Genomic DNA, 23911 nt, shown 5'->3' on the forward strand with positions numbered 1-23911 from the left:
ATGAGAGCTTAAAAGAGAGATACATTGACGAGTTATTATTACAAACAATGCAAATGGCAAATACAATAAGAGAACCACAAAATAGTAGTAGTAGTAGTAGGCATAGAGAGAAAGAGAGCTTTCAAGATTGGGCTTGTGTGTTTTCTCAATTTGAAATCAAGATTCGTAAACTTCTTCTTCCTCTTCATCCTCGTACTCACCTTCTTCATCAGCAGTAGCATCTTGGTATTGCTGGTATTCAGCGACGAGATCATTCATGTTGCTTTCAGCTTCAGTGAACTCCATCTCGTCCATTCCTTCTCCTGTATACCAATGAAGGAAAGCTTTTCTCCTGAACATGGCTGTGAACTGCTCGCTTACTCTCCTGAACATTTCCTGGATCGAAGTCGAGTTTCCCACAAACGTTGAAGCCATTTTGATTCCGGTTGGTGGGATGTCGCAGACGCTGGACTTGACGTTGTTTGGGATCCATTCAACAAAGTAAGATGAGTTCTTGTTCTGGACGTTCAAGATCTGTTCGTCAACTTCTTTTGTGCTCATCTTTCCTCTGAACATGGCCGAGGCTGTGAGGTAACGTCCATGGCGTGGATCAGCTGCGCACATCATGTTCTTGGCGTCCCACATTTGCTGCGTCAGCTCGGGGACTGTGAGAGAGATGTACTGTTGGGAGCCACGGGAAGTCAGAGGCGCGAAACCAACCATGAAAAAATGAAGACGTGGGAATGGGATTAGGTTCACGGCGAGTTTCCTTAGGTCAGAGTTTAGTTGTCCAGGGAACCGTAAAGAGCAAGTCACACCACTCATTGTTGCGGAGATCAAGTGGTTCAAGTCTCCAACTGCAAATGCACATACATATATGATCGTCTCAGGATTTAAGAACCAAGAGAACATTAATTAGCTTTATTCGATACAAAACTTGGTACTTACAGCTAGGAGTGCTGAGTTTGAGAGTGCGGAAACAGATATCATAGAGAGCTTCGTTGTCGAGTACCATGCATTCATCAGCGTTCTCTACAAGCTGGTGGACTGAAAGAGTGGCATTGTAAGGCTCAACGACTGTATCTGAGACCTTTGGAGATGGGAAAACAGAGAATGTGAGCATCATCCTGTCCGGGTACTCCTCACGGATCTTTGATATCAACAGAGTTCCCATTCCTGAACCTGTGCCTCCTCCGAGAGAGTGACATACTTGAAACCCTGTAATAATGAAACGAGACACAGAAAATATGAAAATGAAACAATGTATCCGTAATGTCACTTGAATAGCAACTAAACATAGTCCAAATGGCAGGTAAGGTTTGATAAAGGACTGAAGAACTTGTCTTTTATGTCCAGACCAGATCCAAAAAGTAATGAGATGTTATTCTATATGAAACCAATCATGACCCATTTGCCTATTCAATCATCTCTCAAATATGATCTGTTTCACCTCGATAGAGTCAACACAACAGTATCCTCTAAAGTACTGATTAAAAAATTCGATATGGTTAAGGTTCACGTGATATTATAACTTTTGATCCACTGTCACAAAACATTAGGGGCCACAATAACACTACTGCCAAATTAGGATATCGTCTTTTCGATTCAATGTAGTTTTTTTTAAAAAGTAGACAAAATCTAATTGCTGGGTCAATCATTAAGTGGTAACAGCTCAGTCTCAAAAGTAATTAACAATCTGATTCTTGAATACAATATGAATTATTGAAACATAAGCACCGACTCACTCCACGAGCAAAACAACATCGAAGGATCTTGCTCTTGATGAGATCAATGTTGAGAAACATATCAAAACAAGACCAACAAAAGCAAATGCAATGCGAGGATGATCAAAATTCATGAACATAGAAAAAACAAGTGAAATCGAAATCATCGATTACTAAACATGCAACACTAAACACTCAAAAGTCATGAAATATAAACGATGGAAACCAAAACAGTGACTGAGAGAGATTTTATACCTTGAAGGCAATCACAGTTCTCAGCCTCCTTACGAACAACATCAAGAACAGCATCAATGAGCTCAGCACCTTCGGTATAATGACCTTTCGCCCAGTTGTTACCAGCACCAGACTGACCAAAAACAAAGTTATCAGGACGAAATATCTGACCATAGGCGCCGGATCTGATACTATCCATAGTACCAGGCTCAAGATCCATGAGAACAGCACGAGGAACGTATCTACCACCAGATGCTTCATTGTAATAAACGTTGATACGTTCGAGCTGGAGGTCAGCGGAGTCACCGTTGTAACGTCCCGTGGGATCAACGCCGTGTTCGTCGCAGATAACTTCCCAGAATTTGGAACCGATTTGGTTACCGCATTGGCCACCTTGAACGTGAAGGATCTCTCTCATGATGATCGATAAAGATTTGAGATCTGAGACGAGAGAAGAGGAAGAGAATAAGAAGGCGAGAGAGAGAGAGAGAGAGAGAGAGAGAAGCGGGAGAGTGACAAAGTTGACAGAGTGGGGGAAGAAGATGGATCTTGCCAGCTATAACCGTTTCTTCTTCTTCCCCTGTTTCTTTATTCTCTGTTTTTTTTTCACTGCAACCTATTATTATTATTTTATTTTATATACCAATAATCCAATATATATCATTTATTCAACCAAAAAAAAAAAGAAATCATAAAAACCATGATATTGAAAATTCTTTGAAAGGAAAATGAATAATACATCATACCAATATATAATTAATTTTATTTAAGATGATTTGGAATTATATATTAAAAATAAATGTGATATCTCTATTTTCTTCTTATTTAGATAATATCATTAAATTTTACTATTGACAATTACAGATTTTAATTAACATCCATATTATTGTTTTAGCTATTTTTCTTTGACTTTGTTAGATTTTCTTAAAGTTCCAAATAAATCATGGTCTGAATTGAGCTAAAAAAAAAATCAATATTTTCACTAATTTAAAAATGTCTACATTGATAGAGAAGAAATCACATTATGGCTGTTATTTCGTTTTCAGACCTTTGAATCCACTAATGACGAGTCTTCTTCTACTTTTTGAACTATAACCATAGAAACAGTAACATATACTTATGCATTACAAGATGGGTGCGAAATGTATTCAATAACTTGTCTTGAGTCTCTTAGTTGTTTATAAGTGACATAGCACATGTAGCTAGATGTAATAAACGATCTGGTGATCTTGAATACATATGTCTATTTCTACGTAAACAATAAAACACAATAATTGAAATTTGAAAATCGGTTGAATTATCATAGTATAAAAATATCCTCACACCAATTGAGTTTGGATCTATCATGCAAATACTGATAACAAAACAAAATAAAAAGAATTATATGTACTCATATAGAAAAATAATAATAATGTCATAGCATGTAGCTAGATAGATTTAGACTGTAGTAAGATCTGAGATTTGATCCAATTATCTTGCTTTTATTTTTATGTCAAGTTCGCTGTTTATAAGTAACGTCAAGATCAATAATTGAACTTGTAAAAAGATGATCTTATTTTTTATTTTTTATTTTTAAACATACGGTATACTTCCTGTTTTAGAAATCAATAGACATTAGTCGGGCGGTCGGGGTGAACCTAGCGCCTAGCAAGAAAATCGGAGATTAAACGGAGATTAATTGGGGACTAATTTTAAGATTATTTTATTAAATTAATAATAAAATAAAAATATGTAGTATTAAATATATGTATAATTATGTTTATGTTAAAATAAAAATATCAAATAAAATATAAACTATAATATTGTCTTTAAAATTATGGTAAACACATAAAAACATAATTTTAAAAGAAAATTTATGATTTTCATTAAAGATTTGTACATTAGTTATTGTAAAATATCATAAACTCTTAACATAAATGTCTAAATAACAAAAAAAATACATATTTGATTTATATTTGGCTCTAAAATAACCATTATACACAAAATTAAGCAAGAAGTAATCGGATTAGACGGATTATAATCAAATTAAACAGATATAATTAAATAATTGATGTTAGGGAGATTAGTCATTAATCGAGGCGGAGAGGGTGAACCTAACAATTTTGCGGGGCGCAATCCGTTTGAGGCAGAGATTTTTAAAAGAGGGGGTATACTTGTTCCCAACCATTTGTTCTTGGTAAGTTTACTTGCTCCCAACTTCTTGTAAAAATGTCACCGAAGGGAACATAGAGGATATGGGAAGCACGTTTCTATCATTTTCCTATTGATAATACAGAACTGATGTGACAAATATAGATTCAGTCATAATAAACCTGGGCTGGGCCGGTTTTGTAGATAACAATTATGCAAGCCTTTTTAACCAAAACGGCATCGTGCAGTAGTGGGGAAAGTTAATTGTTAATTCCTTTAAAGTTTAAACCGTTTTTACTGTTTTTTTATATAACAATTTTACTAATACCCTTTGATTTTAATTATTGAAAACAATTAAATTATTGAAAACAATTAAATTATTGAAGAAGTCTGCCACAACGGATGACATTATCCGGTATCGGATTTTCATCTCTAACCGGAATATTCGAAGGATCTTCTTGTCCTTCACCCGTAACTCTCAAATAAAGCTTTTGACCAAAATACCACTGCTTTGCTTTCTGTGATCTCACATTCCACATTCCTTGATTATCCATAGCTATTAGTATTGCTGCCACGAATATGGATATACCTAAACCCCAAAAAAGGAAAAAAAAACAAACTAACTAAGCTCTCTAGTCTAAATTCTAATACGTTAATAACGAGGTTTATGATTTGATTTAACCTGAACTGTTGACCGTGAAACAGCATCCACTAAGTTATATCCAGCTCTTTTGCTCTCAGGCCATGCTCCAAATCCATATCTAACATCAACTCAAATAAAGGTTAGTACACCTAATTAATCATATGACTAGACATGATTTCGATTATGACATGTAATTTTTACCCGACAACGAAGAAATTGTAACCATCGATGTGGTAACTCTGCAATTCAAACAGGGGATTCTGGAACACGATGTGGACGAAATCTCTGTAACGTATATCGACCACTGAGGTGCATAAACTCGGTGTTTTGTTGGTAGGGTAATTCGGGAACATGTTGGGGATGATCGTGTCGTTTAGCTGGAAATGGTCAACGAGCTTTAACGGTGTTTCGGGGTAGACAAACGATACACCGTTTATTGTGTAACGGAGTCTTCCGGACGATAGCATGACGTCGTTGTGTAATAATATTGTTCTGGCTACCTTTATACGTCCGTAGTGGTACGAACCTTGTGGGTTCGTTCTTGCCGCTCCAACGTTTACGTCCATTCTGTGTCACTCTCACACTTATTAGTCAAGAATATAAAAGTAAAAATTTCATAAAATGAGGTATTTATTTTTATTCACCTGATGGATAGGGCTTGTTCAACCGAGGAAGCGTAATCCCACGAAGCAGGTGCGAGTGGGACTGATCCGACCGGGTCGAGTGGGGAGTTGGGATATCGAATTAAAGCTATACCGCCAAGGTAGTAATCAGTGAACCGGGCTGTGGCCAGTATGTAGTAGGCGCGGTTTATACCAACCGGGTCGGTTTTAGCGGTGACGAGAACAGAGTATGATTGACCCGCGTGGATGTCCAGGCTCGAGTAAACACGTTTCTGAACATACGTACCCTCTGTCTCAACTAGAAGCATATCATGGTCTTGAATCCTGAAGTTTACACATGTTTTGAGACCCACATTTGATATTCTTAGCCTATACATTTTACGTGCCATTAAGCATAAAACAAAAGGTACATTGGTATGCTATTAGACTATTAGATATGACATATGACATATAGACATATAGACATAGTGTAACATGAAGGTGTATGTGTTGAATGAGTTTTATAAGCTGTTTGAACATGTCATGGGATTGCTACTAAGCCAGGATGTCATACAACTATTGTGATATGAGATAACGGGATAGAATCATCACAGATGTCTTATAGATGGTGTGAAAACAATGAGCAGAACTAACAAAGTTGTTGAGGCACTACTTGACACAGTTGCAGTAAGAACATATGCCAAGTTCCAAAATAGTACAAGAGGTAGTACATGAAGTTATAGAGGAAGCCGAACTTTGAAGAGTTGAAATACAGAAGTTTGGGGACAACTTGGACAAGCCAAGAGGGTCATATACAACGGAGATGGTATCAAACGTCTGAAGCAGTTCTTGTACTAGTTCCGAGAATAATACATGAAGTAGTACAAGAAGCTGAGTTGAAGAGTTTGAGTACAGAAGCTTAAGGCCGACTTGGACAAGCCAAGTGGTGACTGCTTAGCTGAATGAACATCTTGAATGGAAGATTCAAGATGAGATCATGAAGTGAAACTTTCCTTATCCAAAAAAGAAAAAGGAAAGTTCTCAATTTCTTATTTGGTGTATAATAGGAAAGTTGCCAACCCTAGGGGTTGGACAATTGATATAAATACCAAGAGGGCGCTTCATGAAGACCTGCGCGCTTCAAGGTAGTTTCAAGAGATGCACATAAGATGAGTGGTGTCGTCCCATCAACAAGATAGAGAGATCTTTTGATGGTTTTGTTGAAGATCTACACTAGTCAGAAAAGACAACTAGTGGTAGTCTTCTTTCATTGTAATTCTAGGAAAGAGTGGTGGGTGCCATATAGCAATTGTAGATTGCAACCTTTTCTAGTGAATAAATTATGGACTAGGTTCCGGAGATGTAGGTTATCTGAACTCCGTTAACAAAGCTTGTGTCTTATTTACTTTATGCTCATACATACTCAGAGTCGATCATACACGCGATTAGACTTAGCCACAAATATGCGTTTTCATAACATATTAAGAAAATAACTCACCTGGTTCAAATACAAAGAAGGTCTCTTCAGGACCACGCCCGTTAATAAGAATACCATCAGGAGTTGGCAAACTGTGACCGGTGTCAAGTGAAGCTCTCGTATCCTTTCATCAAAACATTTGCAAAACAATATACTTGTGTTATGCAAATCAACCCAAACATATTTTACAAAAAAAAAAGAAAACTACGTCACATTTTTAAAAATTAAATTAAAATGCTAGATAATAATCCACAAATTTTTTTTCACTAAGCACATAAATTATCAATAGTATAACTATATATATATATATATATATATATATATTTGTTAAAAATTAATATAGATTACTTTGGATGGTAATTGTATACGATAAAATAATAAATGAACTTACCGTATGGTCGGCATAGAACCAATCTCCTACCAAGATGTCGTATTCATAGTCGGGCTTTGGGAATGGAACCGGCACAAGTTCCGGGGTATTGATTCTAATAGCACCGTATCCTCCGGCAGCTTTCTGAAGTAGAAGCGTCGGAAAGTAAAAGTAGCTTCCGATCTGATCCTTCACCTGAAAACGGTACGTCCAATTTGTCCCCGGTAGTATGGGACAGTTTGTCCCTCGAACTCCATCTTGCCACGAGTTCTTCCGCAACCGTAATCCATTCCTTTACATCGCATATAGATTTGATAACAAATGTGACTAAACCAAAACCAATACAATACAAAAACACACCTAATTAAGTGCGAAACATGCATTTACCACGTCATAAGAAAGGGTTCGTTCAAATTGTTGAAAATATTGACGATTATGATATCGTTTGCTGTTGCATTAAGGAGCGGTCCAGGAAACATGTCGTTGATCACTATGATCTGTTGATTGATCATGTATGCTTTCATATATATATAATGACCTAAAATCATACTTAAAAAAAAACAAATACAAAAATATAAAATGAATCATCGTCCATCGATGGAACCTGCTTGTTGCCTCCAAGAATGGAACGTTGAGAATAAGAGACGACCCATTGGTACGATACGATAGGTGGAAACGCATAGCTCAACTCCAAGACGACCAAAAAAGTCAGAACCAACACCTCAACAACTACATGTCTCATTGCGAAAGATTGACTTACGAAAAATATATATCTGTGGAAAATTGGAAATCAAGGAAACTTTGAGATGTTTGTGCTGTGTTCGAGGCAAGAAATTAGCTACATTTTTTCTTTGAAACGATATATTAATTCGATGAAAATCATCATTTGGTTGTTTGAGTTAACCCTTATCTCGTGCTCTGAATATTGACTATGCTTAAAAGAGTTCATGCAGTCTGCATTTTCAACCTAATTTATGGGAAACACATTTGTGCTTTCGATAAAATTCTGCTGGGCTTATTCATTATACTAAACTTTAGAGGTCCACTGAATATTTTATACGCATAAGGTTTTATTGTAATGACGGACGAAAAGGAAAAAAAAAAAACGTGAGGGAAGACGATGGCTTACGAAATATTGTAAAGTGGATGTGACTTGTCTGAATACAAAATTACAAAAACAGTCGCTATTCAGTCCTACAAATTAAAATAACGCAAGCAATTATTGAAAACTATTTTATCACATTTTTTACATCCTCTTTAATCTTTCACAGTTCACACACCACGTCTTTTGAAAATAGTAAAGAGTAACAACAATTTCACTTTTGACAAAAAGAAATATCTAGCACATATATGTACAGTACACAGATTTTTGGGTCTGTTGTGTATGTCGTTCGTTGCAATTGATCAATCAAACGCAAAGATATTATATTGCACAAAATATTTTTATTACAAAGAAGATATTATATGGATCCTCCAATATAATTTTACAGGGCCCGCGACTATCATGAAAGACGTTGAAACGTCCACTAGTCGTACCTAGCTAGGTTCTGCAATATCTGGATAGAATATCAAGACGCAGTATCTGAACGCAATATCTGAACATCAAAATTATGTTCCTTTGCGTTATTGGTTTATATATCCAGAAATTGTATCTCGATAAAATTATGTTTGTTTTGTAATTTGAGTTATGTGCATCTGAATACAATATATATAATGACCAAAAACCCTTTTATTTTATATCGAAGATTTAGTGGTTATAATGTATTCATGTTTTTAGCTTATTTTCAAATTAAATTTAAATAAATATTTAAAAATGAAGTTCCCTTGTCTTGACGGAAAACAGAGATTTTACGTTTTTAGCGGAAAATTGAGATTTTTTGTTTTTGGCAGAAAACCGAGATTTTGCGTTTTTGGCGGAAAACCGTGATTTTACGTTTTTGACAGAAATGTGATTTTGCAGTTTTGACGGAAAAACGTATTTTTGTGTTGTTGCGTTTTTTTGGCGAAAAACGTAATTTTGGGGTTCTGATGGGAAAACAAGATTTTGTGGTTTTGACGGGAAAATAAAATTTGCGGTTTGGACGGAAAAATGAAATTTTGCAGTTTTGGTGGGAAAGCAAGATTTTGCGGTTTTGACGGGAAAACGTAATTTTGTGGGTTTGACGAAAAACGTAATTTTTGCGATTTTGGCGGGAAAACGTAATTTTTCAATTTTGGCGAGAAAATGTAATTTTGCGGTTTTGGCGAGAAAACGTAATTTTGCGGTTTTGATGGGAAAACGTAATTTTGCGGTTTTAGCGGGAAAATGAGATTTTGCGGTTTTGGCGAGAAAACATTATTTTGTGTTTTTGTTGGGAAACCTAGTTTTTGCGATTTTGGTTGGAAAACCTAGTTTTGTGGTTTAGGCGGAAAAACGTAATTTTGCGGTAATGAGCGGGTTGATGGATGAAGAATTGAGATTTTAGGGTTTTGTTCATATTAGAATTGAGAAAAAATACTTTGTAATTATTTAATTAAAATATGAGTATTTTTGATTTTTACCAATTTTAGATGAGTTTACTTCATCCAAAAGAGCTCATTCAGAAATTTAGTGTTTTTTGGATGAGTTTTTACCTAATTCAGATATTATTTTAGTTATCAATAAACGAACAACAATCTGTATTTGCGTCTAGATACTGCGTCTGGTTCACCAAACGAACAATATCCTAGTTGTTAATTAAAATGAAGTGATAGTTTGATAAAATCATATGGTTTTGGACTCTTGGATAACTCGTCATCATTTTTGTACTAGACCCTTCTTAATTAAGTTCTTATTGTTACGATGAAATCACATAATTAATCTCTACTGAAAATTCCTATAAAATCATGGATGATAAAAGAAAGAATGTAATACTGTTTTTGCACGTCTACGTGGTTTACAAATCTTAATCGCGTAATTATACAGTAAAGTTGAAAAAGAATCTTCAAAAAATATATGAATTACTTTACGTTTTTGTAGATACTTTTAAAATCAAAAGTGAACGTCAAAAGGTAGTTGGATATTTTCGTTGAAAAATCATCAATCAAACTCGGACAAACACAATTAGTGGTAACTATTCTCGAATCAACAATTATGTGCAGTAGCTATTAACTACTCTCTCAATTTTAAAATATATAATGTTTTAACTAAAGCACGTAGATTAAAAAATCTTTACTTTTAACACGTTAAACCAATCAAAAACAATAGTGCATAATAGAAAATATTAAAATAATCTAAAAGTTACATAAAAACTTGAAAACATCCTATATTATAGAAACACCTTATATTTTGAAACGGAGTGAGTATATAATATACACATTTCTTTTATTGTTTCTTTAATCTCAACGGTTAAAAAGTTTATAAACCAATTACGTGTAACCAGGTAAGCTGGCGTACCATAAGCCACCAAGCAACACATACGCCTGATTGTTACCAAATAGATAAAGCCAACGGAATATGCTATCTCTATAAATCACACATCATCTTCTTCATCTCTCTTTCGCTCTCTCAGACTCCTCTCTGTTCTACATTTAATAAAACTACAACAAAGAAGAAGAAGACGAAACAGAGCATTAAGATCCTTAAACAAATCTTCTTCTTCTTCTTCTTCTTTGTTCCAATGGCTCTTCCGTTGCCATTGATCTTACTTATCCTCTCCCATTTGTTCGTTTCTGGTACGAATCTTCTATTTAAGTTATGATATTAATAAACTACTGTGACTATAATATGATGATTTAGATTTTTATGTAAATTCACAGGAGTTAGATCAACGAGCTTCGTAATGGTGAACAAATGCGAATACACAGTCTGGCCTGGACTTCTATCAAACGCCGGAGTAGCACCGCTTCCGACGACCGGATTCGTACTCCAAAAAGGCGAAGAGCGAACCATCAACGCTCCGACTTCATGGGGCGGACGTTTCTGGGGAAGAACTCAATGCACCACCGACACCGACGGTGGTAAATTCACTTGTCTCACCGGAGATTGCGGATCCGGTACCGTCGAGTGCTCCGGATCCGGCGCGACGCCTCCCGCTACGCTAGCGGAGTTCACGCTAGACGGATCCGGCGGTCTCGATTTCTACGACGTGAGTCTCGTCGACGGTTACAACGTCCCGATGCTGGTGGTTCCTCAGGGAGGCTCGGGTTTGAACTGCAGCAGCACCGGATGCGTCGTGGATCTGAACGGTTCGTGTCCGTCGGAGCTTAAAGTGACGAGTTTGGACGGCGGTGGGAAACAGGCCATGGGTTGCAAAAGCGCGTGCGAAGCTTTCCGTACGCCGGAGTACTGTTGCAGCGGCGCCTTCGGTACGCCTGACACGTGTAAACCGTCGTCGTACTCGGCGGTGTTTAAAACCGCGTGCCCACGTGCTTACAGCTACGCTTACGATGATCAGAGTAGTACCTTCACATGCGCCGACTCCCCTAATTACGTCATCACGTTTTGCCCTTCCCCTAACACCAGGTTATTATAATTCCCTTTTTACCCCTTTTGGTTTTTAGTTTTGCTTATGATTAAAGGTTAGGTGTGAGGGTAGTTTCGTTAATTACATAAGACAACATATTTACTAACCATTAATTACCTTTTTTGTTTACCGTGCAATTGAAGTAACTGTGATTTTTGTTTTTTTTGTCAATTATATACTAGCTGGAAATAAAATACTAAGAATCTACTACTATAGGATAGGACTTTGCTTTATACTGCAAAAAAAAAGAAGAAAATGTGTGTTTTTTACGATTTGTTTTTATTTTATTTACAAATTTGTTTTATAACCATCCTCGAATTGTGGATAGATTTATGGGGATGTGGATCTTTAACGGTCCAGTGAGATTTTTTTTGTTAATATCGTGTCCAATTTTGAGGGGACGCGTGGCAGAATCACTTGCACATGTATTGAACGGCTATGATTTTTTTTGTTTGGCAGTCAAAAATCATCACAAGATCAGAGCCCAGATCCTAAAACGACGACGCCATCAGGAACGACTACACCAGCCGGAGATAGTAGTAGTAGTAGTAGTACGACGTGGTCGCCGGTGGATACATCGATGATATACGAAGGAGCTTTGGATCAGAGCAAAGGATCACCGTCCAGTTGTCATGTTTCTTCGTTATGTGGAATCACAGTCACTCTTGCGCTGGCCTTTTGTCGGATGTGGTCGCTCTTTTGACCTAACCTTTTTTTTTTGTCTCCCGCGTAAAACACTGAATCAGGACGTTGTGGGCCATCACTCACTAAAAAGCCCTATCTCGTTTCGGCCCATGTGAACCTTTTCTTACCTCAGGGCTACGTCGGATCGAGTCATAGCTAAGAAAAAAAAGGTGATGATCAGTCACTTACAAAAAAGCTCCTTACCTGGAATTAACAGAAGTAAGTAAACCCTTCAAGGGAGGATTCTTATTTTTTGGGTGAGGAACACGTGGGCTGCTGGTTGAGGAGTTCATAAAAAGATGGGAATGTTAAAATTTGTAAGGTCAGAATATTTGTTTGTTTTTTAATATAAATTAGGCTTAGAGAAGAATATTATTATTATGTACACTAACAATATATATATATATGTATATATAGATGGGGGAATATTTCATTTGTTTGTTATCTGATGCTCCGTTGGCCATTCCGAACCATGAAATGAATAAAAATACTACTAAGTACTACATACATTTCTTGGTCTTGTCTCAACCGCTATATTTAATAATAATTTGACTTTACAAACGCATAAGAGAGCCATAAGAAATTCTCAATTATTATACATTTTTGAAAAGTGATTTGTGGTGGTAGCCACTAGCTGAAAAAGATTAGAGAACATATAATATTAATTAACGGTGAGTTGATGATGATGATGCCTTTGATTTATTACTGGGAGTGAACCTATAAATATAAACCAAGTGTCTAATTTCACTGCATATGATTTGACAAAAATATCATAAGAATAAAGCCATCATGGAATATGAAAGAGGCATTGCCTTAATCTCCATCTCATAAGTTAGGAAAACACTTTTCTCATTAGAAGAAAGCTTAAAGATCAAAGATGGGTCTACAATTGGAGCCTATTAATAGGCCCATTAGAAACCATTTTAAAGCCCACGATTAAGTTTTGACCACAGGAACATAGAATAGAATAGAAAGAGTCTGATGACAGTGACATGCGTGAATGGTGAATGAATGTCATACACACCCATAATTGTAGTGCGTGCGTGGCATGGCATTTCATGGCAAGTCTAACCAAACCAGAATATACGGTGTCGTTTTATGCACGAGGGGTAAGGGTATCAGCAAACTCTTCTCACACTAGCCATAGAAAAAGAGAACAAAATATCTCAACAAGGGTATATTAGTAAAAATATATACATTCCCTACATTGAACAAAGGATTACGCCAATTCGAGTTTTCAACATCAACCACAATTTCGCTTTTTGTTTTCCTTCGTCTCTCTCACTTTCTGTTAAAAGCTTCCCCTCTCCCACCGCACCGCACCGTTACGAAGAAGAGGTGCCAAAAATTTACGGGCGACGGAGGAGAAAATTCCGTATCCTAATGTGTCTCATGGCGTTATCCGACGCGGTTCTCGGGAATCTCGCGACGATCTACGTGGCGGTGATTATCGCGATTAAGGCTTACGGATTGATCACAGGGAAGAGTTTCAGCGCTGGATTCGTCGTAGTCGTTTCGATTACGGCGGTTGGTGTTTTGTTGGCGGTTACGCTTGCTTGGGATGTGTCTCGTAGAGCAGCGGAGGCGGTTTCGAGGTATAATCGTGTTGGTGTTGAGGAGGATCTTAGTCTCAACCACCGTCATCATGACGACGGTGGTGGTGGGAGTAGTTGTAAAGGAGGGATTTGCTGGCACGGTGTTGCTGTTCGGTCACCTGCTTCACAAGTTCGATTTAGGCTTCCGCAACACATTCCCTACGGCGCTTTCTGAGTATATACTTTAATCTTTTCCCTTTTTTGACTGTTTTTTTTTCCTTTGTTTAAAAAAAGTTGCAGGTGAAGTAGGTGATAACATGTATTATTAGATATAAGTTTCGTGTATAATAGATAATGAGGAATAAGGTGTTGTTCTTGTTACTCTGAAGTTGGGGGAGGTTCTTTTGTTTGTTTTTTTTGTATTGATTTATATATATATATATTTGTAAAATTTGATAGTGATATGATGATACATGTTTCTTGTTTCTTATAAAATTTGATATTGAATCAAGAGTTTGTACTGGTATTGCCATATGAACCGAAGGATACCTTTTTGATCTAGTGAGTGTATATGCTTCTTAATGGATTTTGTTAGAACCTGAAATGCAATGAAGAATGTTTTGTGAGCTGACAGTAGTAGAGTGGATCTCTCTTGGATTCTATGTTGTCACACTCTGTGTGTGTCTCTCGTCTTCTTCTCACCTCTGCTAGTGAGAAATGCAATCCATCACTTCCATTTCTTTTATGTATACAGTAGGCTTCAGCATCATCCTCGATCTGTAGCATGTTTGTTTGCTCTTGTAGAGATAATACAGATGATATACAGGTTGAGTTCTGTTGTTAATGAACATAACGCTGACACCCTTCTTTGTTTTTTGGTATCTGTGGATTTTTCGATTGTTAGTTTATGTGTGTTTTTGATTTCCAAATTTCTCGTTTTGCTTGATGAATAGAAACTACAATGTTATGACCCTGAGGTGATTCTCCTTGCTTGTAAAAATGTGGTTGCATTGGTACAATTTACATCTTAAAGAGGTGAGCACCAAGAACTCAATACAAATAAAAACTAGTCATTTATCTAGATGCAGAGTAATTCTCTTTATGAATCTGATAGCTTAATCTAATCATTACTCTGTTGATTCCGTGTTTCACTAGATAAGTTTCTTCTTTTGGTTCTGTGCCATGTACTTACTAGGCAATGTCAAGTGCGCAACATGACATCATGTTGGAAGCTAACAGAAACATGCGTTTAGCGTAAGTTTAAAGCCATTTGCAATAAGCATATTGTTTACATTACATACTTGAGTAGATGAAAACACATAAAGAGGTAATATACAAATTGAAACACAACAAATATACAAACCGAAAGTATTTAAAACCATAAATAAGAACAACACCCAAAAAAATTATCGCCACATTACACATCTTATTTTCATTTATCTTGCTTGGGTTAGAACGCAATCAAGTTAGCCACGGATTTCGGAGGGTTAGTGAGCATGTGCACAACCTCCCTCATCGTAGGCCTTGTTGCGGCCTCATCCTCCACACACATCATTGCAATCTTGAACACATGAACCACGCTGGTCAACGGATAACCAGTCAACCTCGAGTCAACGATCGCAACAACAATAGCAGCATCCGACGGCTGAGACATCTCTTCTTCCGTGTTCCTCACCCACCTAACTATATCGACTCCTTCTCCAAATTCACCAACCGGTTTCTTCCCGGCTATTAGCTCCAATAAAACCACTCCGAAACTATATACATCACTTTTCTCGTCCACTTTCAAGGTATATGCATACTCTGTCAAACAAAACAAGATGTGATTAGAGCATATCTTGTGATAATAATACCTTATTGTATATAACATCTTGGTTCGTACTAATGTTATCGATAAGTGAACTAACCTGGGGCGATGTATCCATAAGAGCCAGCAATCGAAGACATACACTCAGAAGCAGCACCGTCCACTAAGAACTTAGCAAGCCCAAAATCAGCAACATGGGCTTCAAAATCAGAGTCCAAAAGAATGTTATTGGACTTAACATCTCTATGCAAGATCAACGGTGAACAGTCATGGTGAAGATAACACAAGCCCTTGGCTGCTTCCACGGCTACTCTATGTCTCGTCTCCCATTGAAGATGACCACCTTTAGATCCATGCAAAAGCTCTCCAAGGCTTCCATTAGGCATGTACTCATAGAGAAGCAAGTTCGTGTCCTTGTTCGCTACGTAACCTAGAAGCCTCACGATGTGACGGTGTCGAATCCTTCCCAAAGTTTGAATCTCCGCCGTGAATCCATGATCGCTCCTCCCAGTGCCACGACCAACGAGTCGTTTGATCGCGACGTCGACGTTGTTTGGCATAGATCCACGGTAAACGATTCCAGCTCCTCCTTTGCCGATTATGTTCTCTTCTTTCAAACACTCGAGGACGTCTTCTGATTTGAAATCCAGTTTCCGGAAGGCGGTTAGCTTCCAGGCGAGAGATTTCTGGTTCTTCTTCTTGTTCATCTGACGAATCGCTACGCTGATTAGGATCAACGCCGTGATCGCTGCGATAACCGTGATTACGATCCTTGACGGTGAGAACAACGCCGTGGGGTTGCGATCGGAGGTTTGTCCTGGCCGTGTTGGACATGAGACGTGGGGAGGTAAACAGAGGTAAGTGTTTCCGGCGAAGGAAGTGTCGTTGAACACCATGAATTGACCACCTAGTGGTACTCTCCCGGAGAGATCGTTGAAAGAGAGATCTAGCGTTGTTAAACTCGTCATGTTTCCGATTCCGGTTGGGATCGAACCGGTTAGTTGGTTACCGGAGAGATTAAGTGTACCGAGGTTAATCACGTTGTTGATCTCTTTAGGTATATCTCCGTTGATTCGGTTACGGCTGAGATCGACGGAGATTAGAGTAGTGCAGCGTGAGATTGAATCTGGGATAACGCCGGTGATGTTGTTCGCACTTGTGTTGATCTTCGATAGATGCTTCAATTCGAAGATCTCTCTCGGGATACTCCCGCGGAATCGGTTCCGATCTAAGAACAGAGTCTGCAAAATAGGGAAATTACCGATCGCCGGAGGAATCTCGCCGGAGAACCAATTGTTAGAGAGGTAAATCTGGTCGGCAACAGCTCCGGACATCGTCGTCGGGAGTTCACCGGAGAAGAAATTATCGGTGAGTTCGATAATCGTAACGAGCGGTAGATTGAAAAGCCCCGCCGGTACAGTTCCGTTGAGAAGATTCTTGATGATTCTGATTTTGTTTAAGGACTTGCATTTACCAAGCTCTTCTGGGATTGGACCGAAGAAGAAGTTGTTTGAGAGTATCAACATCTCTAGCTTCTCGCCTCTGCATAAATCCATGGGGATAAGCCCGGTGAGGTGGTTGTAAGAGACGTCGAGCTTTTTCAGATTCCCGTTCCGTCCAAGATTCGAAGGTAGCTGTAAGGTGAAGTTGTTCTCCCAGACTTCGAAGACTTGGAGTTTTGGTAACTCTCCGATGAACTCTGGTATTGGACCGTAGAGTTTGTTTCTGAAGAGGTTGATGAGAGTGATGTTTCCGAGGTCGATGAAGCTTTGAGGTATTTCTCCGGTTAACTGGTTGATTGATAAATCGAGTGATTTGAGGCTGATTAAACCGGAGAGTTCTGGTGGTATGTGTCCGGTTAAGTTGTTGATGTGAAGGAACAGTGTGTGTAAATGTTTCAGGTTACTTAAACTCGTTGGGATCTCTCCGGTGAGTGTACAACTCGCCATGTCGAGGATCTGAAGGTTGGTTAAACCACCGAACTCCGGGGGAACACCACCGGTGTAGCTGTTGAAGTATCCGACATACATTTCTCTCAAGTTCTTGAGGCGAGATAGAAACGCCGGTGATTTACCGGAGAGTCCAGCTCCGTTGAGTCCGAGATACTCTAGGCTTTGGATATCTCCGTAACTCTCAGGAATCTCGCCGGTGAAGAAGTTTCCACCGAGAGAGAGATGTTTGAGGTTCTTGAGCTCTGAAATCTCAAGTGGTAACGTACCCGTGAAATTGTTGTTGTAAGCGTCAAGAACTTCAAGATCAAGCATGGCTTTAAGAATCTCTCCAGGGAAGCTTCCGTTGAGGTTAACATTGTTGGAAATGTTCAAAACCTTTAGTGAAGTTAGACTCTTCATCTCCAATGGTAATTCACCGGAGAAATTGTTGGCAGCTAATGTTAGATTCACCAGACGGTTTAACATCCCAATCTCCGGTGAGATTTTTCCGAACAAAGGAGTAAAGGAGACGTTGAGAGAGATGACACGAGATTCGCCGTCACATGAAACGCCGGTGAAAGAGCAGTGAGCCGCCGGAGAAGGTGTGTGAATCCAGTCGTGGAGACCGTCGCCGTTAGGACCAATCATAGAGGATTTGAGAGTAAGGAGAACATCCATGTCAGTAGTGTAAGCTAAGCATGGTGAGAAGAATAGAATGAAGAAGGAGATAACGTAAAGCTGAGTAGTATACAGATGCAGAAACAGAAGATGAGTGTTCAAAAGTCTCATCGCCATGTTTTTTTTTTTTTTTTTTTTAAGATGTCCTCTCAAGGGGAGAGAGAGAGAATAATATGTTAGCGTGAGTGTTATGCGATAGGACACAGAGAAATGAACAATGGCATATTATTATGAAGAAGAAGATGAAGAAGAGAATCGAAGTGGTACTGTTCTAAATACCCCCAAGAATTTCAAAGAGAGAATAAATACTTTTATGTGACTTTATACATATAAATTATTATTATAAAAAAATAATGCGCCAAATTATAAACCCTTTTAGTGTATTTTGTTCTTCTTCAAATGATCTTGTAAGTTTTTGTTATGGTTACTAACTACTGTCTACTAATCGGATCATTTGAATAGAAATTATACCAACATTCAAGTTCAAGTGAAGGCAAGTACAATCCAAGCTTTCTCTAGAACATCTGCAGGTAAGATTACGAACTACAAGTCAAACATACATTTTCAGTTTCTCATTTTTCTTTAATAACAAGTGATCAGTACTATTGCTGAGAATTTGTACTAGTGACTATTCAAATCCAAAAATCCACTGGAAAATGTGTAAAATTAGGATTATTTACACTTCAAAAGGTACTTTTTACTGAAGAACAAATGTAGCCGCCACTACTACTACTACTAACAACACTTTAGTCTTTAGACATGGAAAAACGGAAACGTCGTCGTTTCTTCTTCTATGTAAAAGTCTTTCTGATTCTGACACAACTTTGTTGGCTTTCTATAAATCAGAATTTTAAATTCACGGCGATTATTTTAAACATTTAACGGGAGAAGAAACGGTAGGGATATACACTGACGGCGTTGAACCGACCGTTAATAAATGCGACAGACAAGAAGAGGACTCTTAACGTTACGTTCTCTAGAGAGAGAGAGAGAGAGCCTGTGGTTGTTTTTGGTTTCTTCTTTTCTTCTGTGTCGCCGTCTTGTCAACGGCATCCGACGGCGTTTTTTTTTTTTGGCTGATCGTCGTCACGTGATGGGAAAAAAGAGGGAATAAGAAGAAGACAAAAAAGAGGAGTAAATGGGCTTTAATTAGAAGTAGGGCCTATATTTCTAATTGGCCCGTATAGAAAGCTTGTCTGTGTCCTTTTCCTAAAGAGACAAAATTTTACCAAGAGTCAACGCTCTTCATTTGTATTTGTCTTCTCTTCCCCATTCATACAACTAACGCACACTCAACTCACCGGTTCAGTATACAACAGACCCCTTCTGTGATCCACGGTCCCCACGCTACTATATGTTGTTCATATGACCTTTGTTTTTTTTTAACTCTTCTATCTAAACTCATGCTCGTGTTTCGTATTATTCAGTGGTTCGATTAAAAAAACCTTATGTGACAAAAAAAAAGTATATATATTCGTTTTGTTGGTGCATGTCACCACCACAAGATTGATCCTACCATATTCAAATATCTAACGATTAAATAATAAATTGTGAATTATTGGTCTGTGTTTATAGGAGCAAGCCGTATTGTTCTTGTCGAATATATATCTTCATCCCGCTAACCAATTTTTTTATATATTGATTAAAAATATCAGGTGCCTTAAGCAACAACAAAAGGGACTTTAATCTTTTTAAAGAAGTGGGTTGACATATGTCTCTAGACACATACGCTTGAGGGGAACCAATGTTCTATATTATTTGCAGTATATATTGGTATAAAGGTCCTTCCTAAATGGCAGCGAATCTCACATTTTATACTAATCTTTTCTGCATTCTCATTTAGAGATATTATCTTATGATAAACACTAGATTTAACAAAGTAAACGCTGAAAAATATTATACTACTTAAAACAACAAATATGTATGTGCTTTTTCACGTGTCTATCAGTCTATGTTAGACGACTATTAACCGGTTTAAGTAGAGATTGAAATATCAGATCAACCGGTATACACAACCTTGAATCAAATGAGATGTCAATTTTATTATTATTTTTTTTTTTTTGTGATGAAGAAGAGAAGCATCTCTTCAATGATTCGCTGAAAATGCCCAAACTCAAATGAACTTTGGGAATAAAGGTTTAGGTTCTCCTCAAGTAGAAAAGGAGCTCTTTTTAGTAAGTGGGAAATTTTATTTTCGTAGAAGGGAATCTCAAAACTTTTTGATGGATGATTATTTTCTGATAATACATATATAGGAGAATAATTCTTTTACGACATAGCTAATATGGGGGACATTTATCACCCAAATATCATTCCATCCTTATCATAAAATTGACTCACGGTTATTGATCTAATTGGAATTGTTAAAAATAAAGGGAACACGATTAGGTAGTAGAACTGTAGAAGCTTAGTTTCACATGTTTGATTTTCACAAGAATTTTGGATTTTCACTTGCGATGGTACAATTTGCATCTTATGCTTCTTCAAAATTATTTATTTAATAATAGCATCGTCTCACAATTTGATTGAAGCATATATTTGAAACTGTTTAGAAAGATAGTGACCCAATTCATATATATCTTTTATATCATAAAGTTTATATACAGATGCACCAATTGCACACACAAAAAATGGGTCATACTCCATATACTACTGTCTCATCCTTCTAGAAAACATGTATACACAAAGTCTACTAAACCAATAATAAATTAGCATAAGTATAATAGTTTTACTTGTGTTATGTACTTCTGTTTCACATATAATATTTACTAATTATATTCTTTCCGTTTCAAAACATAAGATATTTTAAATAAAAGCACAGATTAAGAAATAACTACTTTAAAAAAGTTCAACCAGTCATAAACAATACTTCATAATATAAAGCATTAAACTAATCTAAACATTTTATACTTGAAATACTAGATTAAGACCCGTGCTAGAGCACATGTTGAAATTCATTTTATTTATATTGTAATTTTCATATAAAATATAATTTATGTGATTGTTTTTAACAGTTTTTTGGTAAAATATTATGCAATAAAATCATATGCTAAATATGATGGCTTGAAAAAAACACCTATTTTGTAAGTTTTATATTGTTAATGATTCTAGATAAGTACCCGTGCTATAACACTGGTTAAATTTTATTTTATACAAAATTTTGTATATTTTATATTTTAAAATAAAATTTTAATATGTTGTTTTAGGTTATATATGTGAAGTTATTTCAACAATGTATATTCTACATCATGACTTCAATGTCATTATAAGATATAATTTTGTAAATTTGGTTTTTAAAAAACGAGTTATTATATTATGAGTAATTTAATATATTGTTATACTTTTTGTTTTAATATACTTGGTTTCTTGAAATTTTTTCATATTATAGTGACATATTATTGACATTGCTATAATAAATCAAGTGTCAATATATTAAAAATATTTCAAAATAAATTATTTAAAGTTTATTATATTATATTAAATTATAAAATTCAACAAAAATATATGAAATTAAATTTAAATATTCAAATTTTAACCCGTTACTCAATAAAATTTTTCATTCAATAGATATTATTTTTACAGAATAATATTACAAAAAATTAAATATTTTATAGATTGAATTTGTTTTTAAAACTTTAACTTATAGTATATCCGAAAATAAAACTATTTTTAATTATAATAAATAATATGATAATTTATTTGTTTCACAAAATAGACTCATATATATAAATATGAGAGGTGAAGTATAATGATAATTAACAAATTAATATGTTAAGTTAGATATCAAAAGATTTTATTTGATAAAGAATTTAATAAAAAAATTAATATGGTAAGTTAAATGATATGATTCTTTAGAATATTCTTTTTAAGATTTTCGGTATAATCTATTTGTAACCAATTAATCTATCAATTAATGTATAACATATTTGTAACCAACTTATTAAAATTATATAGTTTACAAAACAATGCTGTTTACTTTCTGTTTTATTATAAAAGAGATTATAATACTTAAAATATTATAAAATTTGGAGTATTATAAAACATCTTATACTTGAGATTTTATAATACTTAGAATATTATAAAATGGAGGGAGTATTCACATTATCACATATAAGTATATAACGCACTAATTATTTTTATTACTTGGGATAATAAACCTTTGATTTTTTTTCAAGTAATAATTAAAAGAACAAATATAGAGAGAAACGATAAAATAAGATATATAGGTCATATATAGTCTTGTCAATCAAGTTATGATAAAAACGACAAGCCTATAAAAGTAGTAGCAGAAGAAGTAGAAGAAGAAGATGATGATAGTGAAGACAAAGTTGTGTCATAAGTGGTCTTACACTATCTTCTGTCTTGGAAACTGGTGATTGCCTAATGGCCTGCTGGGCTTTTGCTTCAATCACTACCGAATCCTCTGTCTATATTGGCAGCTTTAATCCCAGATCTATTCAACTCATGCAATGATTTTGGACGAAGAAACTTCTCAAATCCCAAATGACCCCTTAAATCACCTTTCACTTTTTGTTTCCATCGTACGTCTTGGATTTTAACATTTTAGATCTTATGAAAAGGAATAGCATTTTAGATCTTATTGTTGGTGTTGTTTGTTGCACTCTACTTGTTATCTAACTTGTTATTTTTTTTTGTTGTATCTTGATCCGGGTGTCCTGTTTTTGTTTAAACAACACACCGTAATCTTGTATAAATTAGTCGGTTGTACTTTACTCTTCCCCAAATGAAATATTCTTAACCTTATAACTTAATTCAACGGAGTGTTTGTTGAAAAAAAAAAAAAAAGAATAAGCAACTCACATAACTTAAATCAGAAATTAGTTTTTGTTTTGTTTTGTTTTTCCCGTCCAGTCCCCTCTGTTTGTAATAGCAATACCTATTTGTTCATCAACTCGTCAAGTATTGTTTTCTAACTTTTTATAAAAGTGTCCAGGTAGAAGGAAAAAGAAAAGTACAGTTCTAACTTCTAATTCTTTTTTTGTCAGAAAAAACCACAATTTCAGATAAATAAAAAATGTGTATAATTAACTTAGAACTAATCTTTATAGATTTTGGCTTTATTTGTTGGGTCGATGTACGGTTTGGATACATATATAGTCCACCAGACTCTACGTTACGAGTAGTTAATTGGCCCTTGGGCCTTCAATTACGTTGGTGATTAACATTCACTTACCCATTAGAAACATTGGATAAGCGGACCCATTAACCCAAAGACCCAACCCGGTTATTTTCTTGCCATTCAAGCAAATAATAAGGTCTTCAAATATAATGGACAGTGGCCAACGGGACAGATGGCATGCAACCTGCACCATGGTTGATTCCTCCACATGTTCTTTTCAAACGCTGTTTCGAAACATTAAACCATTTAATCATCTTGAGATTCTTATTAGATTTATCAAAAATTATGATTTTCTCATTAGATTAACAAAAGACTATACAAGAGTTTATATAAGCTAGATAATTAACGGTAACGTTACAAACTAACGTCTAACAGAATCCTATGTAACACTCTGCATTTAGTCCCTGCAACAGCTCTGTAACGGCGTCAAGCAGCTTATGTTTCTTCGTGTAATCTGATAGTTCTTGACCAAGTCATATTTAACCAGCAGTTT

At 36.1% G+C, this 23911-nt stretch overlaps 4 protein-coding genes and 1 pseudogene across 4 annotated transcripts; 2 read left to right on the forward strand and 3 right to left on the reverse strand.

Moving 5' to 3' along the window:
* On the reverse strand, window positions 21-2541 carry LOC104702324 (tubulin beta-1 chain). The gene is made up of 3 exons (XM_010418180.2): window positions 1959-2541; window positions 928-1197; window positions 21-836 (listed from the first exon to the last, which is right to left on the reverse strand). The coding sequence occupies exons 1-3, from the start codon at window positions 2353-2355 to the stop codon at window positions 157-159; spliced, it is 1347 nt and encodes a 448-aa protein (XP_010416482.1). The 5' UTR covers window positions 2356-2541; the 3' UTR covers window positions 21-156.
* LOC104702325 lies at window positions 4445-7920 on the reverse strand (annotated as a pseudogene).
* LOC109124740 (thaumatin-like protein 1b) lies at window positions 10668-12830 on the forward strand. The gene is made up of 3 exons (XM_010418183.2): window positions 10668-10852; window positions 10937-11642; window positions 12103-12830. Exons 1-3 carry the CDS (start codon window positions 10798-10800, stop codon window positions 12344-12346), a joined length of 1005 nt encoding a protein of 334 aa, XP_010416485.1. The 5' UTR covers window positions 10668-10797; the 3' UTR covers window positions 12347-12830.
* Window positions 13549-14405, forward strand: LOC104702327. Its single transcript, XM_010418184.2, has one exon. The coding sequence runs from the start codon at window positions 13711-13713 to the stop codon at window positions 14095-14097; it is 387 nt and encodes a 128-aa protein (XP_010416486.1). The 5' UTR covers window positions 13549-13710; the 3' UTR covers window positions 14098-14405.
* On the reverse strand, window positions 15111-18586 carry LOC104702328 (receptor protein kinase CLAVATA1-like). The gene is made up of 2 exons (XM_010418185.2): window positions 15770-18586; window positions 15111-15665 (listed from the first exon to the last, which is right to left on the reverse strand). Exons 1-2 carry the CDS (start codon window positions 18393-18395, stop codon window positions 15313-15315), a joined length of 2979 nt encoding a protein of 992 aa, XP_010416487.1. The 5' UTR covers window positions 18396-18586; the 3' UTR covers window positions 15111-15312.

This window comes from Camelina sativa, chromosome 7 (genome assembly GCF_000633955.1).
Source record: "Camelina sativa cultivar DH55 chromosome 7, Cs, whole genome shotgun sequence".
Classification (NCBI taxonomy): Eukaryota; Viridiplantae; Streptophyta; class Magnoliopsida; order Brassicales; family Brassicaceae; genus Camelina; species Camelina sativa.